This window comes from Microtus oregoni, unplaced genomic scaffold, assembly GCF_018167655.1.
Source record: "Microtus oregoni isolate MIOR12 unplaced genomic scaffold, Mior012 000121F_001, whole genome shotgun sequence".
In the NCBI taxonomy this organism is placed as follows: Eukaryota; Metazoa; Chordata; class Mammalia; order Rodentia; family Cricetidae; genus Microtus; species Microtus oregoni.
The window spans coordinates 183,952-201,523 of NW_024544751.1; the positions used below are offsets into that span (position 1 = coordinate 183,952).

Genomic DNA, 17,572 nt, shown 5'->3' on the forward strand with positions numbered 1-17,572 from the left:
ACAGGGACTGTCCGAAGCAGTCGCTTCCCTGAGCCCCAGAATTCAGTGGATTGCGAACTAGGGTGGGGTGCTCCTCCCCCTGCAGACGCGCACCCGACCACGACGATGATGAAGTCGAGTAGGTTCCAACCATTGCGAATGTAGGCGCTGGGATGGAGCACCAGCCCATCGGCCACGATCTTGAGCACTGTCTCCACGGTGAAAATCACCAGGAACACGTATTCTACCTGTTCCTGAGGGCGGAGCCGGGGACGGGACGTGAAGGTCGGGACTTATTTGGGGCCAGAGTCAGATCCGGTGGGTGTGGGCGCAGGTTAAGGTTAACAAGGTTGCTTTTGCCAGAACCAAGAGTGGAGTGAGGTGGGTCCAGGAGGGTGGGGCCTGGCTGGGTGGCTTAAGCTGTGGTTCTAAAGGAAACTTCAGTCAGGTTGGGGATGGGGTAGGCCTCACCAAGTTGTGGTTAGCAGTGTTGGAGTCGTCCTCAGGGAAGGGGATGTACACACCCAGGGCCACGCAGTTGGCAAAGATGGTCAGGAGGATGAGAATGTCAAAAGGTCTCAGGTGAACACAGTTAAGGACCCAGGAAGAGTGACGTTGAAACCCGCATATTCCTTTGGTGCCTTCTCCACCCAGTGCTGACTCTGGGCAGGATCATGCTATGTAGCCTAGTCTGCCTTTGGATTTTTAGTTCTGCCTCAGCTCCCCGAGTTATGGGGTTATAGGCATATGCAAGCATAGCCAGCTTAGTGATCTTGATCCCGGTGACTGCCATTTCTCTGGACACCCTTTCTATTCCAGTTCTTGACCCCTCTCTCTTTTTCTCTGCGTTGGGATTGCCCTCAGGGTATCTAATACACTAAATAAATACTCTACCACTGAGCTCTGTGCCCACCCCAGGAATCAGTCTACCCTGCCCCAACATTTGATCCGTGGTCTCCGGTAATTGCAGTCCTCCTTCATTCTAGGCCTGATCTAATCCTTGACTCTTTATAACCTGGTCATTCTTACCCCTGAGTCGCCTAGGATACTTCCATTCCACAATGCTGATGCAGGACCGACGAAGGGGATTGGTTAAGGTGAGGCAGAAGAGTGCTCGAGGTGACCGCTGGGCACTGGCAACTGCTACAGTCTTGTGTTTGTTGTGCTGGGTCCTTCTTCTTGGGGTCCCCAGGCCTGATGCCCCATTGGTATCAGGCCCCACAACTGGAGGCCCAGGACTCAGCCCCCATTCAGGACCAGGGCCTGTCCCATTGGCTGGACTGGACTCTGTAGTGGTGTCTGTGAGGAGAAACAGAGTCAGGGAAGGGATGGCATACTACAATCATAGCAACTTCTTGTTCAATTCTATCCCTCTGTTTGAAGGGAGAAGAATATGCAAAACTATGGACGAGTGGAGCCTGCTTGGGTTATGGGTTGAGGGTTAAGAATCAGTGTTGGAGTTAAGTTTAGGATGGAGCGAGTTTTGTTGAGGGATGAAGCTAAGACTGTTTTCAAGCGGGGCAGGACTTGGCTGGATGGTCACTGTGCTGTGCATTTCAACTTAAGGTCAAACTGGAGTGCTGGATTTTGGGTCAAAGTGGGCTTAACCTTACTGATAAAGGCAAGGATGGAGTTTGGTTGAGATTTTATTTAGGGTTGAAGCTGGGTATTCAAATGAGTTGGGCTTGGACTTCGGATCAAAGTGAGGAATAAATTTTGAGTAGGATTTGCGTTTTTCATTAGGGTTTTCATCACTCAGTTTCAAGAGTCTGTGGCTTTGTTTCGGTTTCTGAAAGGGGTAGGAGGCCTGGTTAAGATCCCCAGCTGTCTAGTTTCAAATTCTGACTCCTATTTAGAAGTTGTGTATTGCCTTGAGTAAATTATGGAATTACCCTTGAACCTCAGTTTTCTTATCTGTATACTGAGGAAGATAATAACGGTTGACTACATTATAAGGGCGCTGTGAGGAGTAAATTGAGCTCCCTGTTCATAAGAATGCCTAGTATGTAGTATTATCACTATTTTGAAAATGAGGAACCTGAGATGCAAGCGTTAGTAATTTGCTGAAGTGGTCAAAATCAAGCATTCTGACAATCTGACCTTCCCAGTTTACAATAGCAGCAACTGCATGCTCTTGCTCTGTATTGGTTTTGTGTCTGTTTAACCTGAAGAGGTGGCTCTGTGGTTAGGAGCACAGCATTGCTCTTCCAGCGGATGGAAGTTTGGCTCCCAGCACCCACCTGGCAGCTCACAGTCTCCTGTCACCCCAGTTGCAGGGGATCTGTTGCCCCTTTCTCACCTCGGTTGGCACTGCACACACATGGCACTCATACATAAACTCAGGGACATACATACACTTATAAAAATAAATTAATAACAATTTGAAAAAGGATCTGTGCTGTTTCTGGGCAGCCAGGGAAAATCGGTCAGTAGCAGTACCGGTATCTAGAGGTTAGATGACCTTCAAGTTCATGATAAAGTCTGTAGCCATTGTGAGGTTTGCAGTCTAAGGTCCCCTGTGCTGGAGGTAGGGCATTGTCTTCTGGTTAGGATGGTTTAGATGAAGGTTTCGAGTGCTACTGGATTGGAGTTAGAAGTGGACTGAGTACTAGTGTCAGGATGGAGTCAGGCTTTCATTTGGGAACCGAGGCTATGAATGAGGTTGGGGAGGGTACTGGGGACATGGGCTAGGTTGTGGTGCCTATATGGCAGGTGACAAAGAAGCTCTAAGGGGTAGCTAGGACAGGAAAAGAGTGATGATACTCTATTTCCTCAGAGACTCTCCAGGAGAAGGATCCAGGTGAGCAGTGGGGAGGTGAGAGGGTGAGGGTGGACCAGAGCCCGGGGTGACTCCAAGGGTGTTCAGGGGTGGATGGCTGCTCTCACCTTTCCCGCCTTCAGATTCTGACATCCTCCTCTGGAGATGTAAGGGCCATCTGGACACCATCCCCCTCTTCTCCTCCAGCCTTAGAGAGATTAAGGTCACAGGGCGGGGAATGATAGTGTCAGTTGGGAGGGTGAACAGGGGAGCAAATGGGGATAGTGTCAGTTGGGAGGGTGAACAGGGGAGATATTTGTAAGCCAGAGACTGGCAAGTGAAAAGGCTCCGGTTAACTATTTACCAAATAGATACCTGCACTAAGTAGACAGAAGCTGAAATAAGAAAAAAATGATGCAATTTTCCAATAACAAAATTTTAAGTACATTGGACAAAATTAACATGAGCATTATTATCTCTATGAAAAAAAGAGTCAAATAGTAAATATCAAAGGGATGTAAAATGGAGAAATATATAACATTTAGTGGTGATGTAAATTTTTCCCAAAGTGATCCGTTTGGCATTTTGCTTTGGCTATACCAAACAAAATCCCAGCATAATTTTCTTTGGAATTGACATTTTTGAGATACAAAGAACCAAGAAATGCCAACACTTTTTTTTTAAAGAACAAGATGGGAAGGCTTGCCATATCTGTTATCAAGATTCATTATAAATCTACAGTAATTAAAAATAGAATACAGTCATGTGTGGTGGTACAAGCTTTTAATGCAAGAACTTGGGAGAAAGAGGAGTACTACCATTACAGTTTTGAGGTCAGCCTGGACTACATTGCAAGACTTTGTCAACCAAACCAAGACAAAACAGCACAACAATAAAAAACAAAGTATTGTTCAGAAACTGAGTCATGTACGTGATGTGTGTGTATATGTGTGTGATTTATAACAAAAATTAGGACTATTGAGCAGGGGAGACAAAATAGGCTGTTCAATAAGTAATGGTTGCATAGATATTGTTGTGTTAATACTCTTTTGATTGAACGTGTGTGTATTAGTATATTAAAACGATTCATTTATTGATTGCATGACTGACAGCTCTTTCTCTCCCTCCCCACCACTCTCTTCCTTTTTTGAGGGAGTCTCCCGGCGTAGCCCAACCTTTGCTTCAATCAGGTCCTGGGATTACAGGTGTTTTCCACTGCACCTGGTTTAGTAACTTTGTTTTTTCTTTCATCTATTGTGCGTGCCTGACAGTGGTACCACTGCACATGTGTGGATGTCAGAGGACAATTTGTAGGCGTCTATTCTTTCTCTGCCATGTGGGTCCTAGGTATCTCACTCAGTTTGCCAGGGTTGGTGGCAAGAGGCTTTACGTGATGAACCATCTTAATGGCCCAGTAATTAGGTTTGTTTATTTATTTAAAATGTATTTATTACATGTTTGTGTGCACGCTCAAGCATACATGTGTCACAGCGCACGTGTGGAGTTCAGACTCTATGGAGTCATTTCTCGCCTTCTACCATGTGGATCTCGGGAACAGAATTCAGCCTGTTAGATTTGGTAGCAGGAGCCCTTATCTTGAGCTGCCTTCCTAGGAGTAGTAATTATATCTTGACCGTAGAACGTAGGTATTATCAAAATTCTCATTTTACAGATGAGGAAAGCAGCACAGAGGGGAACAGTCATTTTGTACACTTGTAGGCTTTTATAATTTGGAAGATGAAGCTTCCTTAAATGAAGCATTTCTCTGTCCTGTCCCTCAGCTGCTAGCACAATTCCTTTTTCCTTTGGACGAGGCTGCAGAACTTCAGATGGGAGAACTACAGCTTCCAGCAGCCATTGCGTACTCAGCTCTGAGTGTGTGCAATATATCACGCCTCCAGGCATCCCGCTTGCGCAGCGCTCACTCGCAGAACTACACTTCCCAATGTTCCTTGCGCGGCACGTGATGCTCTGTCCTCCGTGGGCGCGGAGAGCAGTTGCTACAGCGTTGCTCCACTTTCTCTGATCCGGTCCCGGACCCAGCCCCAGCAGAGTTAGAACTGACTCCAGCATGGAAGAGGCCGATCGAATCCTCATCCATTCTTTGCGCCAGGCGGGCACGTAAGTACGCAGCCCCACTGCCTCCAATTGCTCACATCCGGGACTCCAAAACCTAGTACCCCATTACCCGGGAACCTTAAAATCGAGACCTTGGCAACCAAGGGCCCCAACTTACAGGATCCTAAGCCCACCTACACCTTAACATCACGGATCTCCCAAACGTTTGACCTGGACATTTGGTAAGCCCAGAGGACTCAGGCACCTTATAAGACTCGAACCGTGGGAACTGAGACCTGAAATGTGTGATTTGGACACTAATATGCTGGGACCCTGATATGTAGAGGGTGTAAGACACCTGCACTCTGAGATCCAGGAAACTTACAATCCAGGACTGGCACTCAGCGTCTCTAGAGTCCCTGAGACTGGACCAAGTAGAAGTCCTAGTCACAGACACCCAGTGTCTGTTGAAACCTAGGCTCTTCCCTGCCCCTGGGTACTAGCGCTTCCTTCTCTAGAAGGCTGTTTTTCCCCCCTAACCCCTCCTCAAGCCTGCTGCTTTCCTCTTTAGGGCAGTTCCTCCAGAAGTGCAGACTCTGCGAGCTTTCACCACTGAGCTGGTAGTAGAGGCCGTGGTCCGATGCCTTCGAGTGATCAGTCCTGACGTGGGCTCTGGCCTCAGTCACTTGCTGCCACCAGCGATGTCTGCCCGGTTTCGCCTGGCCATGAGCCTGGCTCAGGCCTGCATGGTGAGTGCCCTCCTCCCAGTATGCACACCACCTTCATTCCCTTTTCACAGTCACCAAGTTCTTTGACACTCTTGCCTTCCTCTCTGTCCCTCTTTGTGGCTTGCCATTCATTAATGGTTAAAGCTGCCACATGTGTAGCCAAACCGTGCAATTAGTTCTGACTCTACATAGCTCTACGCATCCTGGCTGTATGACCCTAACCCTGCCGTGGCTTATTTCCTTATCTCTGAAATGGAGGTGCTAAAAGGTTGTGTGGGGTAAATGAGCTGATCCAGTTTACCCCTGGACTAGCTGTAGCCCCCACCTTTTAAGCTTGCCGTCAAGATTTCACCCCAGTGTTACATTGTATCCATTTACCTATATATCAGGGCTGAAGAAAGACTTTGATTGCGTTATATACTTCCAAACCAAGCTCTGATTAGTTGTGCCCAGATCACATGAACCTCCTATAGGGCTGATTAGCTGCTGTTTCATGGCATAGAACTGGGGAAGGGATGGTTACCCATAGAGAGGTGTTCTGTTTTAGGAAAACATCATCTGTTACATTGTATTGTGCCTCTTGTAGTTACAAAACCACTGCTCTGTTAGATCAAATAAAGTGCTTATGCAGTTTTGGTCTGAGCAGTACCCCTGTTGGCTCTTCCTGGCTAGGTCAGCACTCTCAGATTTGCCAAACTGTTCCCATATTCTTCTGTCTAGGGCTCTTTGCCTCATGAAGTGATCAGTTTGCCCCTGTTCAGGGCCACATTCTGGAAGATGGTTTTTTTTTAAAAGGTTTATTTATTAATTATATATACAGCATCTGTCTACATGTATCCCTGCATGCCAGAAGAGGGTACCAGATCTCACTACAGATGGTTGTGAGCCACCATGTGGTTGCTGGGAATTAAACTCAGGACCTCTGGAAGAGCAGCCAGTGCTCTTAACCCCTGAGCCATCTCTCAGCCTCTGGAAGATGGCCTTTTAAGAGAGAAGCTATGTCTTCTGCTGGGCACATAGTATGCTCAGTGGGAAGTACCAAGGTGGTGGATGGTATGAGACTTTCTCTGATGTTCCCTTCTCAGTGCTGTCTGCCTCTGGATGTTGTGGCTCATGTTAATTTCGGTATGGGGAACCTGCTGGTCAAGGGATACCTGTGATTGTCTGGTTCAGCAGCCATGGCTTGCCAGCAGCAATCAAAAAGGGTCTCCAATTCAGCATTGTGTGTTTGGTGTCTTCCTCTCTGTGTCCCTTGCTTTTGGTATCCATTTCTATACCTGAAACACCTCTGTGTTTTGGGCATTTGTCACTGTATAAGGCTACTTAGTCAGCGCTCTATTGCTGTGAAGAGACACCATGACCATGGCTACTCTTATTAAAAAAGCATTTAATTGGGGCTGGCTTACAGTTTCAGAGGTTTAGTCCATTATTCTCATGGTGGGGAGCATGGAGGCACACAGACAGATGTAGCTGAGAGTTCTACATCTGGATCCCAAGGCAGCAGGAAGAGAACTCTGGGCTTGATTGGCACAGGCTTCTGGAACCTCAAAGCCCGCCTCTAGTGACACACTTCCTCTAACAAGGCCACACCAAATCCTTTAAATAGCACTGCTCCCTGGAGACCAAGCATTCAAATCTGTGAGCCTATGGGGCTATTCTCTTTCAAACCACCACAGCACCTCACTCCTGGAATGAGTTTCCTTATCCGTCACAACTCTTAGATCATAGATGTCAGATTTTATAAGCTTTAAATTATGTAGCATAGACCCCAGTTGTTTTTTTTTTTTATTCTTGTGTGACCATGATCCTCTAATACAGCTTCTGTTGTGACAGAATACATGAATACATATCATAATGGTGGTTTGTTTGTTTGTTTTTTTTTTTTTGGTTTTTCGAGACAGGGTTTCTCTGTGGTTTTGGAGCCTGTCCTGGAACTAGCTCTTGTAGACCAGGCTGGCCTCGAACTCACAGAGATCCGCCTGCCTCTGCCTCCCGAGTGCTGGGATTAAAGGCGTGCGCCACCACCGCCCGGCATAATGGTGGTTTTTGAGTCAATATTCTGCACCAGGCACTGTGATAGCATGATGAGAACTCATTTAAGCCTCCTGACAGTTGTCCCAGATGAGTACTTTTAATATTTTTTTTTGTTTTTCAAGACAGTGTTTCTCTGTAGCTTTGAGCCTGTCCCAGAACTAGCTCTTGTAGACCAGGCTGGCCTCGAACTCCCAGAGATCCGCCTGCCTCTGCCTCCCGAGTGCTGGGATTAAAGGTGTGCGCCACCGCCGCCTGGCCTTTTAATATTTTTTTAAAGAATGTTTAGGGTTTGAGAGATGGCTCAGTGGTTAAGAGCACTCACTGGCTGCTCTTCTAGAGGTCCTGAGTTCAATTCCCAGCAATCACATGGAGACTCACAACTATCTTTAATGAGATCTGGTGCCCTCTTCTGGCCAGCAGGCATATATGCAGACAGAATACTACATACATAATAAATACATTTAAAAAAAGATATTGAAATTTTTTTATTTATTTAGATTTTAGATTTTTCATTCTGTGCATATGAGTGCTTTGCCTACATGTATGTGTGTATATATGCATCATTTGTGTGCCTGGTACTGGTGGATGTCAGAAGGAGTTATTGCCTTCCACTGGAACTGGAGGTTTTTTTTTTTTTTCGAGACAGGGTTTCTCTGTAGCTTTGGAGCCTGTCCTTGAACTAGCTCTTGTAGACCAGGTTGGCCTCGAACTCACAGAGATCCACCTGCCTCTGCCTCCCAACTGCTGGGAATAAAGGCGTGCACCACCACCTCTGCCTGGCTAAAATGCACTTATCTATTTTTATGTGCATGGGTGTTTTGCCTGCATGTGTCTGTACATCATGTACTTGCCATGGAGGACAGAAAGGGCCTTAGAACATCTTGAACTGGGGTTAAGGACAGCTGTGAGCTGCCATGTGGGTGCTGGGAATCTAACCCAGGGCCTCTGGATGAGCAGCCAGTGTTCTTAACCACTGAGCCAGTTCTCCAGCCTCCCCCTGGAACTGGAGTTACAGAGGGTCATGAGCCACCATGTGGATGCTGGGACTAGAACCCAGGTCCTTCAGAAGAGCAGCTAGTGTTCCTAACCACTGAGCCATCTCTTTAGCCCTTGGTATAATTTTTTTCTTTTAACAAAAGTGAAGTACAGAGAAGTATTGACTCATGATCACACAGTTGGTAAGAAGCAGAACTTGGGTTTGAGCCCAGGAAGTTTGCTTTGTCTTTGAACCTTTCTGGAACTCTTTTTTTTTCCCTCCGAGACAGGGTTTCTCTGTAGCTTTGGAGCTTGTCCTGGAACTTGCTTTGTAGACCAGGCTGGCCTTGATCCGCCTGCTTCTGCCTCCCGAGTGCTGGGATTAAAGGCGTGCACCACCACCGCCCAGCCTCTCTGGAACTCTTGAGAGTCCTTTCTTCCTGAGCTGTGTGTTTGCTGATCTTTTGCCTGTTGTCATTGATCATGATGGTTGTGGGAATTATTTTGTTGGTACTGGGGGTGGAACCTAGGGCCTTGCTCACATAGGCAAGCACTCTGAGCCACATCCCCAGTTCTGTTTATTTTTAGGCACTACTTATATAAGAGATAGGTTCATGACTTCTTCTCAAAGGCGATGGATATTGTTTTCCTAAGCTGTCATTGCTCTTTTGACTTTGTTAGTTATATTTTTTTAAAGTTATTTCTTTTTTTTTTTTCACATGGGCAGAAATCCTGTGTTCTTTTATGGCCTTTGGATTTTGAGTCATAGTTAACAAGGCTGAACTTTGTTTTTGTTTTTGGAGACAGGGTTTCTCTGTGTAGCCCTGGCTGTCCTGGAACTTGCTCTGTAGACCACGCTAGCCTCCAGCTCACAGATCCTGTTGCCTCTGCCTTCTAAGTGCTGGGATTAAAGGCGTGCGCTGCCACTGTCAGCAAGCCTGCTGAGCTTTAATCTCTTTTATTGATCTTATAATACTGAGTATGATGACTTTGTGGCCAGAATGCCTTGGTGATGTGGGTGGGGGGGGGGAGTGGGAGGGTGATGGCAAGTGAAAGAGTCAGAGCAGGTGTGGTAGTCCCAGGGCCCCCAGATCAGGAGGCTCCTCTTTGATTGGCAAATGAGGGCCTGGCTTTTTACCCTCAGTATCATCATCTGGCTATACTTGCTAACCCCCAGGACCTGGGCTATCCCTTGGAGCTTGGCTATCAGAACTTCCTCTATCCCAGTGAGCCTGACCTTCGAGACCTGCTTCTCTTCTTGGCTGAGCGGCTCCCCACCGATGCCTCTGAGGATGCAGACCAGCCTGCAGGTATGGGGTCCTGAATGGACTGTGTTCCCAGGGTGATAGGGGCTAAGAGAAGTGACAGGAAGGGTAGGGGGTGGATGTATTCTCGGGAGAATGGGTAGATCCAAGGTCAGAGAGCAGATGGATTCAAGGCAGGTAGCATGAGGTAGGAAATGAGTTGCCCAGCTTCCCTCCTGTACCTCTGCTCCTCACTCCGTTCTCATCATATGGGTGTTCTTAGTGTTCCCAAATGTGCCAGGCCAGGTCTAGCCTCAGGGTGTTGGGTCCCTGGATTATTCTTCCCTCAGATCTCTTCATGGTCAACTCCCTACTAAGTGAGTCCCACCCACGGGGCATGCGCTGCTGAAAATAGCTGTGAACGTCAGGCAGCACAAAACTAAACCCGCTTCAAACGTTAGGAGATTGTTTGGTGTGACTGAACCGCTCTGTTCTTGAGCGTGCTTTATCTTTGTAGATGATAATATGATGTCAGGATGTCAAAAGATTAAATACGCCCTCAACTCTTGTGCCTTCTGCTCTGTTACTTCAGCGAGGCCTTTCTCTGGCTGCTCTTTGGAACATTCCAGCCCCTTTTAGCAATCCTTCTCTCTCCTGCTTAGAATAGATGGTCCTAATGGTCCTATTCATGAAGTTTCTTTTCTGTTATCCTGCTGACGCTATGAAGATGGGGACCTTATCACTTTTGTCTCCTGAAGCAGTGTTTGACGTAACTGGTAGCTACCTACTTTAAGCTCAGTAACTGTTGGATGAGCGAGAATGTTAATTGACTCTACCTGCACTAGGAGGCGAGGGATCAGGTGCTGCAGCTGGCTTCCCAGGCTGGCTTCCCAGTACTTTCAGATTTATGGCATGTCACTCCTTCCCTATCCCCCCCCCCCCCCCCCCCGACCTCCACCCCTCACCCCATAGGTGACTCGGCTATTTTCCTTCGGGCCATTGGGAGCCAAATCCGGGACCAGCTGGCCCTGCCCTGGGTCCCACCTCTCCTTCGAACTCCCAAGCTGCAGCGCCTCCAGGTGGGATCCCCACCTCCTGTCCATCTGGACTTGCGCCCTCCTTGCCTTCTTTGCCCTCATGCGCTTGCTCAGGTTGTTGCCCCCCCCCCCCCCCTTCACTAGTACCTCAACCTAGAGGCTGACTCTGCTCTCTCTACAGGGCTCAGCCCTCCGGCAGTCATTCCACTCCAGCACGTTGGTTCTGCCTGAGCTGAGTTCCAGAGGAGGTGAGGCTGCAGCTGTATGGATCTAAGTGAGGAAGGGAGAGGAGTGTGTGAGCATTGGTGTAGGGCGGTGAAGGGGGAAGCTGACTGGCACTGTTTCTGCCTTCAGAGCCACGGGAGTTCCAGGCGAGTCCCCTGCTGCTACCAGCCCCCACACAGGTGCCCCCACTTGTGGGGAGGGCAGCCTCCCTCCTAGAGCATCACGCCATCCAGCTTTGCCAGCATGTGAGCAGGGATTGCCCAGGGGATGAAGACCGAGTGTGCCGGACACACCGCCTCCCATCCCAGGTACCATCATTGTTCAGCTCTCCTCCCAAAGCTTCTGCTTCCCGTGGCTCCTCTTAGTTCTCCACATCTCATTGTCCCCATTCTGGCCCTCTCTTCTTTGCTTCTCCTCTGTGTGCACCTGCCTGAAAGAATGAATAAGGACGGAACCTGCAGCAAGGCCTTCCCCTTTGCTTGCTTTCCTGTTCTGAAAAAAAAATGGGCTAGTGGGGTAGTGAGCTCGCATGAGTTTTACCTGGGACTGTTGGAAGTATCCCCTGTGGGTACTGTGGGTACTGGGGCGTGTCCCTGGGCTGTCTCTGCCTCTGCATTTGTCACTGATCCTCATGGTTTCTGGCTCTGGTTGTCTGCACCATCTCCTCTTACTGTCTTTCTTGTTCTGTGGTTTTCCTGCCCCTCTCTCATCCTTTCTGTACCCATTTGTATGCTGCATTTTTTTTTTTTTTTGTTCTTCGAGACAGGGTTTCTCTGTAGCTTTGGTGCCTGTCTGCCTGTCTTGGAACTAGCTCTGTAGACCAGGTTGGCCTTGAACTCACAGAGATCCGCCTGCCTCTGCCTCCTGAGTGCTGGGATTAAAGGCGTGCACCACCACCGCCGGGCTGTGTACTGCATCTTTCTCTCTGTTCACTTTTGTCTGTCCCCTCTTGCCCTCCTACCAATTCATCTTCTCTTGCCACCTCTGTCTACTTAATCTGTCCCCTCTTCCCCCATATCTGCTTCTCCACCTGTCTCCTCTCCCCACCCTCCCTGTCCATTTTTGCTTTTGTATCTGTCTGTCTGTCTGTCTATCTATCTATCTATCTATCTATCTATCTATCTATCTATCTATCCCTGCCACCCTGGTTACCATGTTTGCTTGTACTTTCTCTCTCCCTGCCCCATCTTCTGGTTTTTTAGGGGAGATTTGAGACAGGGTGTCACGATATAACCTAAGCTGGCATCACAATTTACAGTCTCCTTGTCTGTCTCCTGAGTGTTAGGACTACAAGCATGTACCACCATACTGTTTCTTCTTTAAATTCACAGGAATTTTGAAGCATAAATATAGACAGATTGTTCTAATGATTCTTGTCTTCTAGTCTTTCTTCTATTTCCTTTTAACTTTCCCCCTGTATTTTAAAGCAAATCTCAGAGCTTGGAATGTAGCTCCATGGTAGAACACTCTCCAGACATTCACAGGGCCCTGGGTTCCATGTTCAGGATCAAATCCTAGTTAACCCAAACTGCCACATAATTTCCACTCCTAAGTACTCAAGATGATGAGTCATTACTCACAAGAACATTTTTATGTAACCCTTGTGCCATTTTTATGCTGAATGAAATTAATGATTTCTTCATGCCCTTCAGCACTGAAATGGTTTCTGTTCTTCTCTCCGTTGCTTATCTCTCTCTGTCTTGAACTCTGACCCTTTTTGACCTGGTACTCTACATTCTGTGTCTTTGCTGCCCACCATCCTTTCCGTCTCCTTCTGATCTGAAAGCCCCAGGTTCACTTTTCTCTCTTCTCACATTCTGCAGTGTGAGGAGTGAGTGGGTAGAGAAATGCTACCCACTGTGGAGAAAGGCACCCCTCTGTTCTTGGGGAGCTCCTAGGCCAGTAGGGCAGGGAGCTGCCTTGGTGAGAAGGCAGGGTCCTAGGGAGCAGCAGGCCCCTATGCCTTCCTCTTCCCCTGTCTGTTCTTTCCAGGAGGATTCCCGGGCTGCACAGCAGCGACTGCACAAACAGCTGGCTGAACATCTGCGTCAGAGCTGGGGCCCAGTTGGAGCCTCGACACAAGTCCGAGACCTAGGAGAGATGCTACAGGCCTGGGATGCTAGGACTACGACTAGCACCCCCAAAGGCTCCCGCTTCACCCATTCCGAGAAGTTTACCTTTTATCTGGTAGGTAGGCCAGAGTGGACAGGGAGTGTGCTGATGGCTGCCTTGAGTATTGCTTTCCGTATTAACACCACTGTATTCCATACAGCTTCCCCGTGCCCACTGAGTAGGCCTTCCAACTGGGAGACAGTGCCCAGAGGGCTCCCCTAGCTTCTTGGGACTTGAGTGGAGAAAGGGCAGATAGGTGGTAGGACTTGTAAGGGGGTGTGCAGTGCTCCCAGCACAGATCCCATCTTTCCTTTGGTAAACATATTTCCTTTGGGAACATCTCTTTTTCCTTGGACACCCCCACTCAGAGGAATGCCTGCTTTTCTCATGGACATTTCGGTCAGGGTGGTTACAGGGTCGGGGTGGTTACGGAGTTGGGGGTAGTTATAGGGTCGGGGTGATTATAGGGTTGGGGTGGTTATAGGGTTGGGGTGGTTACAGGGTCGGGTGGTTACAGGGTCGGGGTGGTTACAGGGTCGGGGTGGTTACAGGTTGGGCTGGTTACAGGGTTGGGGTGGTCAGGGTTAGCCTCAGGAAGGTTTCCTTGTGGTCAGCCACTCTAATCTGCAGTTAAAAATGGTGTTTTATTCTCCTGTAGTCACAGTCTGAAAACTGTCACTGGTTGAGCAGACATGGGTACAGTGTTTGGGGGTGCTTTGGGGTTTGAGGCGGAGCTGTGAAGGCTGGGACCTTGTGTGACTAATAACCAGGCTGCTACTTCTACCCATAGGAGCCCCAGGTCCAGGCCCCCCAGGTACCAGATGTACCAGCTACCTCCCAGAGGCCTGAACAGGTAAGGGGAGAGAGAGAGAAAAAGAGAGAGAGAGGGGTCAGCCAGGCTATTGCCTGTCTTCTGGACTTGGTAGCTCTACCTAGACTGGCCTATGCTTCCCAGGACACACGGGCAGCTCAAGAGCAGGAGTTAGAGTCCCTTCGGGAGCAGCTGGCGAGTGTGAACCACAACATTGAGGAGGTCGAAGCTGACATGAAGACCCTGGGAATCAACCTTATGCAGGTAAGGGGCTGGGAGAGTGACCTGGGCTGGATCAGGTCAGAACTAGGGCCTTGAGAGCTGATCTGAAAAGGTCTGTAGATGCCAGGCTTATTAATGGAGGATATTAAGAATCTCTAATATTCTTGAAGGTCTAGGAGAATTTGTGGGGCCAAGAAATATGTTTAATTAATGGCTTGGTGGACCTATAGGGGTTAGAGGCACATTTGGGCACCAGTCAGGCTTTGCAGGGGGGCATAGCAGCTATGGGCATCAGTGGAGTAAGATGGGTCTGTATGAGCAGGGGCTTGCAGGGCTTCTCAGGGCTTCTGGCTGTCAGTATGGAGCTGAAGATCCTGAGGCCTGTAGTAGATAGAGGCCATGGAGTGATCTTTGAGGCCTTGAGCTGGGCCAGGGCCATAATGGGCTCACTAGGATTATGATCTGTATATATGACTGGGAGCTTGGCTGTGAGTATACCAGGTGGAGACCGAGTGTCGACAAAGCGAACTCAGCGTGGCTGAACAGGAGCAGGCCCTACGCTTGAAGAGTCGGGTGGTGGAATTGCTGCCTGATGGGGCTGCCAACCTTGCCAAGCTGCAGGTGGGCTGGGATTGGGGTTGGGCCGAGAGCGGTGGGGTGGATGGATCTAGCCTGTTTTGACATATTTCCCTGACTCCTGCCAGCTTGTGGTGGAGAGTAGTGCCCAGCGGGTCATTCATCTAGCGAGTCAGTGGGAAAAACATAGGGTCCCGCTTCTTGCTGAGTACCGGCACCTCCGAAAACTCCAGGATTGTAGGGAGGTAGGTGGTGGAGTCCTGGGCTCTGGACGGAGATGTACTGCCTCCACTGGGGGCTGTTTCTGAGCTCTGCTCACTGCCTTCTGTCTATGGGTTCCTGGTAGCTGGAATCATCTCGAAGGTTGGCAGAAATTCAGGAGCTACACCAGAGTGTTCGCGCAGCTGCAGAAGAGGCTCGCAGGAAGGAGGAGGTCTATAAGCAGCTGGTAAGGCCGGCCGATTTTAGGGCCCTGGGCTGTAACTGGGGGTGGAGTGTGGGGCTTGGGCTCATGCCTGCCATGTTCCTGTCTAGGTGTCAGAGCTGGAGACTTTACCAAAAGATGTGTCCCGGCTGGCCTATACCCAGCGCATCCTGGAGATTGTGGGCAACATCCGGAAGCAGAAAGAAGAAATCACTAAGGTGTGCCACTATGGCTCTGATGGGTGGATCACAGATCACGTGGGCAGACAGGTGTAGGGTAGTTACACAGGGACTTTATGGTCTCTGGTAGGCAGAGCTGCTCAGGTACACTCCAGCACATAAGAGGCACATACAGTATACCCCAGACACCCCAACACAGTGACGCAGGCCCTGACTGGATGTAAGTGCAGGCGCATGAGTACCATCGCTAGCCAGCCACCGTGCCCCAGACATGGACTGATGGCTGCCCTGATTTCTGCCAGATCTTGTCGGACACAAAGGAACTTCAGAAGGAAATCAACTCTCTCTCTGGGAAGCTGGACCGGACATTTGCAGTGACTGATGAGCTTGTGTTCAAGGTATGGAGCGGGTGGGGAGGGGGAGGGCGGGACTGGGCTGTTGCCTATTGCTTGGGCCTAGCTTTTCTCTCAGGAGGGGTGAAGGCAAAGTGGTAGGAAAGAGTGGGTCTAGATGGGGCTGGCGTCATGGACAAGTGGGAACAGTTTGCTGACACGTTTGTGGTCCCTTCTGTCTTTTCAGGACGCTAAGAAGGATGACGCTGTCCGGAAGGCTTACAAATATCTAGCTGCCCTGCATGAGGTGAGGGGAGCCATGTGCCTGGTGGACTGGCTGTGGAGGGCTAGCACAGGCACAAGCAAGCCTTGCATTCTTATTGTCTCTAGAATTGCAGCCAGCTCATCCAGACCATTGAGGACACAGGCACCATCATGAGGGAAGTTCGAGACCTTGAGGAGCAGGTGAGATCTGGGAGTAGGAAGGGGAATGGAGGCAGACCAGGCGATGATAGTTCCTTGCTTTACACTGAGAGTCTGCGAAACCAGACAACTGAGAACTAGAGGCCCAGCCATGGGGCCTGTTGTGTCTGGGACCTGGAGCTAGCCAGTCGTCTACTCTGAGCCCTGGCTTCTAACTTGAGGTTCCTCATGCCTAGCTCCTAGAACCCATGGTAGAAACTGTGACTTTAGGTGATGGGAAGGACATCCACAGAGGTCTGATGATGGGAAGGGACTGGCTACTGTTACAGGGATGGGGGGAGCAGAGAGTAATGCAGTAGAGGGGTAGCCAGCAGGGGCTGGGAAATGGGCCCTGCATACTGAAGATGTGTGCATTGTGTTGTCTTAGATCGAGACAGAGATGGGCAAGAAGACTCTGAGCAACCTGGAGAAGATCTGTGAGGACTACCGAGCCCTTCGCCAGGAGAATGCTGGCCTCTTGGCCCGGGTCCGGGAGGCCTAGAGGCCTGATGGAGGTCTCCTCGCCACAGGCAGGAATTTGGGGGTGCTGGAGGCAGTGCCCAAGCACTGGTTCTAGCACTTCCTTCCGTTCGGCCTTCGCGTTCTCCTGCTGGGATTTTAAACCCAGATGCCTGCTTATCGGGTCCCATCTTTGATCAGGGTGATTGTCTAGCTTGACCACAGTTTATTAGAGGGGCCTTCTATCCCAAATAAAAGAGAAGTTCTTCTGTGGTCCACGCTGAGGCATGGATTGGGGCTTGGGGTAGAGGACTGGGGTCAGTGGCAAGTGAGACATGGGGTAGATTTTGATGAGTCAGTGTGTATTCATGGAACTCAGGAGATACAGTGGAGGGGGCTGCATGTGTGTACATGTGTGAGTTCTGACAAGCTGTGACTTGATATTTTGGGGCATGGCATGAGACTGTGTATTACTAGTTATGCCTGTGTGGTTTTCTGGGATACAATCCTGAAGGTTCCGGTGCTGCTGTTGTGCAAGGGTCTGCATATGTGTGACAGTTAGTGCCCATGGTTCCCGATGTGGCTGTATGAGTCAGTAGGGCTGCAGTCACGTGAGACTGCAGGACTATGCAACTTTGAGGGCAGGCGAATGTACCAAGGCAGGCTCTTTGTGTTTTAGGGTTGGGTTGAGTCCAGGCTTATGACTATGTGTCTGTCATTTTTCCACTTGGGAGTGGCCAAGGCAGGCTGTATGTATAGCTGGGTCTGAGGGCTTTTTGGCTGGAAAGCCTGTCTTGGGGCTAGGTTGGGGTAGGGGCTGGGCTGGGATTGGTGTCCCTCAGCCTTAAGGCGGAAGATATAATCCAGGAGGGTAGCTAGATAGGGAGCAGAGGCCCTGGCAGGCAAGACGGCAGAAACATCATTGCCTGGTCTCTGTAGATATGTCCAGGACTTGCC

The 17,572-nt window shown here is 49.4% G+C and overlaps 2 protein-coding genes across 3 annotated transcripts in view; one reads left to right on the forward strand and one right to left on the reverse strand.

The window, feature by feature from the left end:
• LOC121444334 (voltage-dependent L-type calcium channel subunit alpha-1F-like) overlaps positions 1 to 2,890 on the reverse strand; it is a 28,170-nt gene extending 25,280 nt beyond the window's left edge. Inside the window, 4 exon segments of the mRNA XM_041646148.1 lie at positions 94 to 233; positions 451 to 556; positions 1,029 to 1,278; positions 2,866 to 2,890. Of these exon segments, the coding sequence (XP_041502082.1) occupies positions 94 to 233; positions 451 to 556; positions 1,029 to 1,278; positions 2,866 to 2,890 (521 nt within the window).
• LOC121444335 (coiled-coil domain-containing protein 22) lies at positions 106 to 16,888 on the forward strand. Of its 2 annotated transcripts, none has more exons than XM_041646149.1 (18): positions 106 to 264; positions 4,519 to 4,858; positions 5,367 to 5,544; positions 9,710 to 9,842; positions 10,749 to 10,855; positions 10,995 to 11,061; positions 11,168 to 11,346; positions 13,031 to 13,225; positions 13,941 to 14,003; positions 14,106 to 14,225; positions 14,685 to 14,804; positions 14,888 to 15,004; positions 15,106 to 15,207; positions 15,294 to 15,401; positions 15,665 to 15,760; positions 15,942 to 16,001; positions 16,085 to 16,159; positions 16,545 to 16,888. In XM_041646149.1, exons 2-18 carry the CDS (start codon positions 4,809 to 4,811, stop codon positions 16,656 to 16,658), a joined length of 1,884 nt encoding a protein of 627 aa, XP_041502083.1. In that variant the 5' UTR covers positions 106 to 264; positions 4,519 to 4,808; the 3' UTR covers positions 16,659 to 16,888. The 2 variants fall into 2 exon arrangements, with proteins under 2 accessions (XP_041502083.1, XP_041502084.1); XM_041646150.1 differs by having other exon boundaries at positions 4,639 to 4,858.
• The last annotated feature ends 684 nt before the right edge of the window (positions 16,889 to 17,572 follow it).

Bases quoted from the DNA above. Each gene is read 5' to 3' on its own strand.
- LOC121444335 (XM_041646149.1), top strand. From the start codon at position 4,809: ATGGAAGAGGCCGATCGAATCCTCATCCATTCTTTGCGCCAGGCGGGC. The intron at 5,545-9,709 runs GTGAGTGCCCTC...GCTAACCCCCAG, and splicing joins GCCTGGCTCAGGCCTGCATG to GACCTGGGCTATCCCTTGGA. The intron at 9,843-10,748 runs GTATGGGGTCCT...CTCACCCCATAG, and splicing joins GGATGCAGACCAGCCTGCAG to GTGACTCGGCTATTTTCCTT.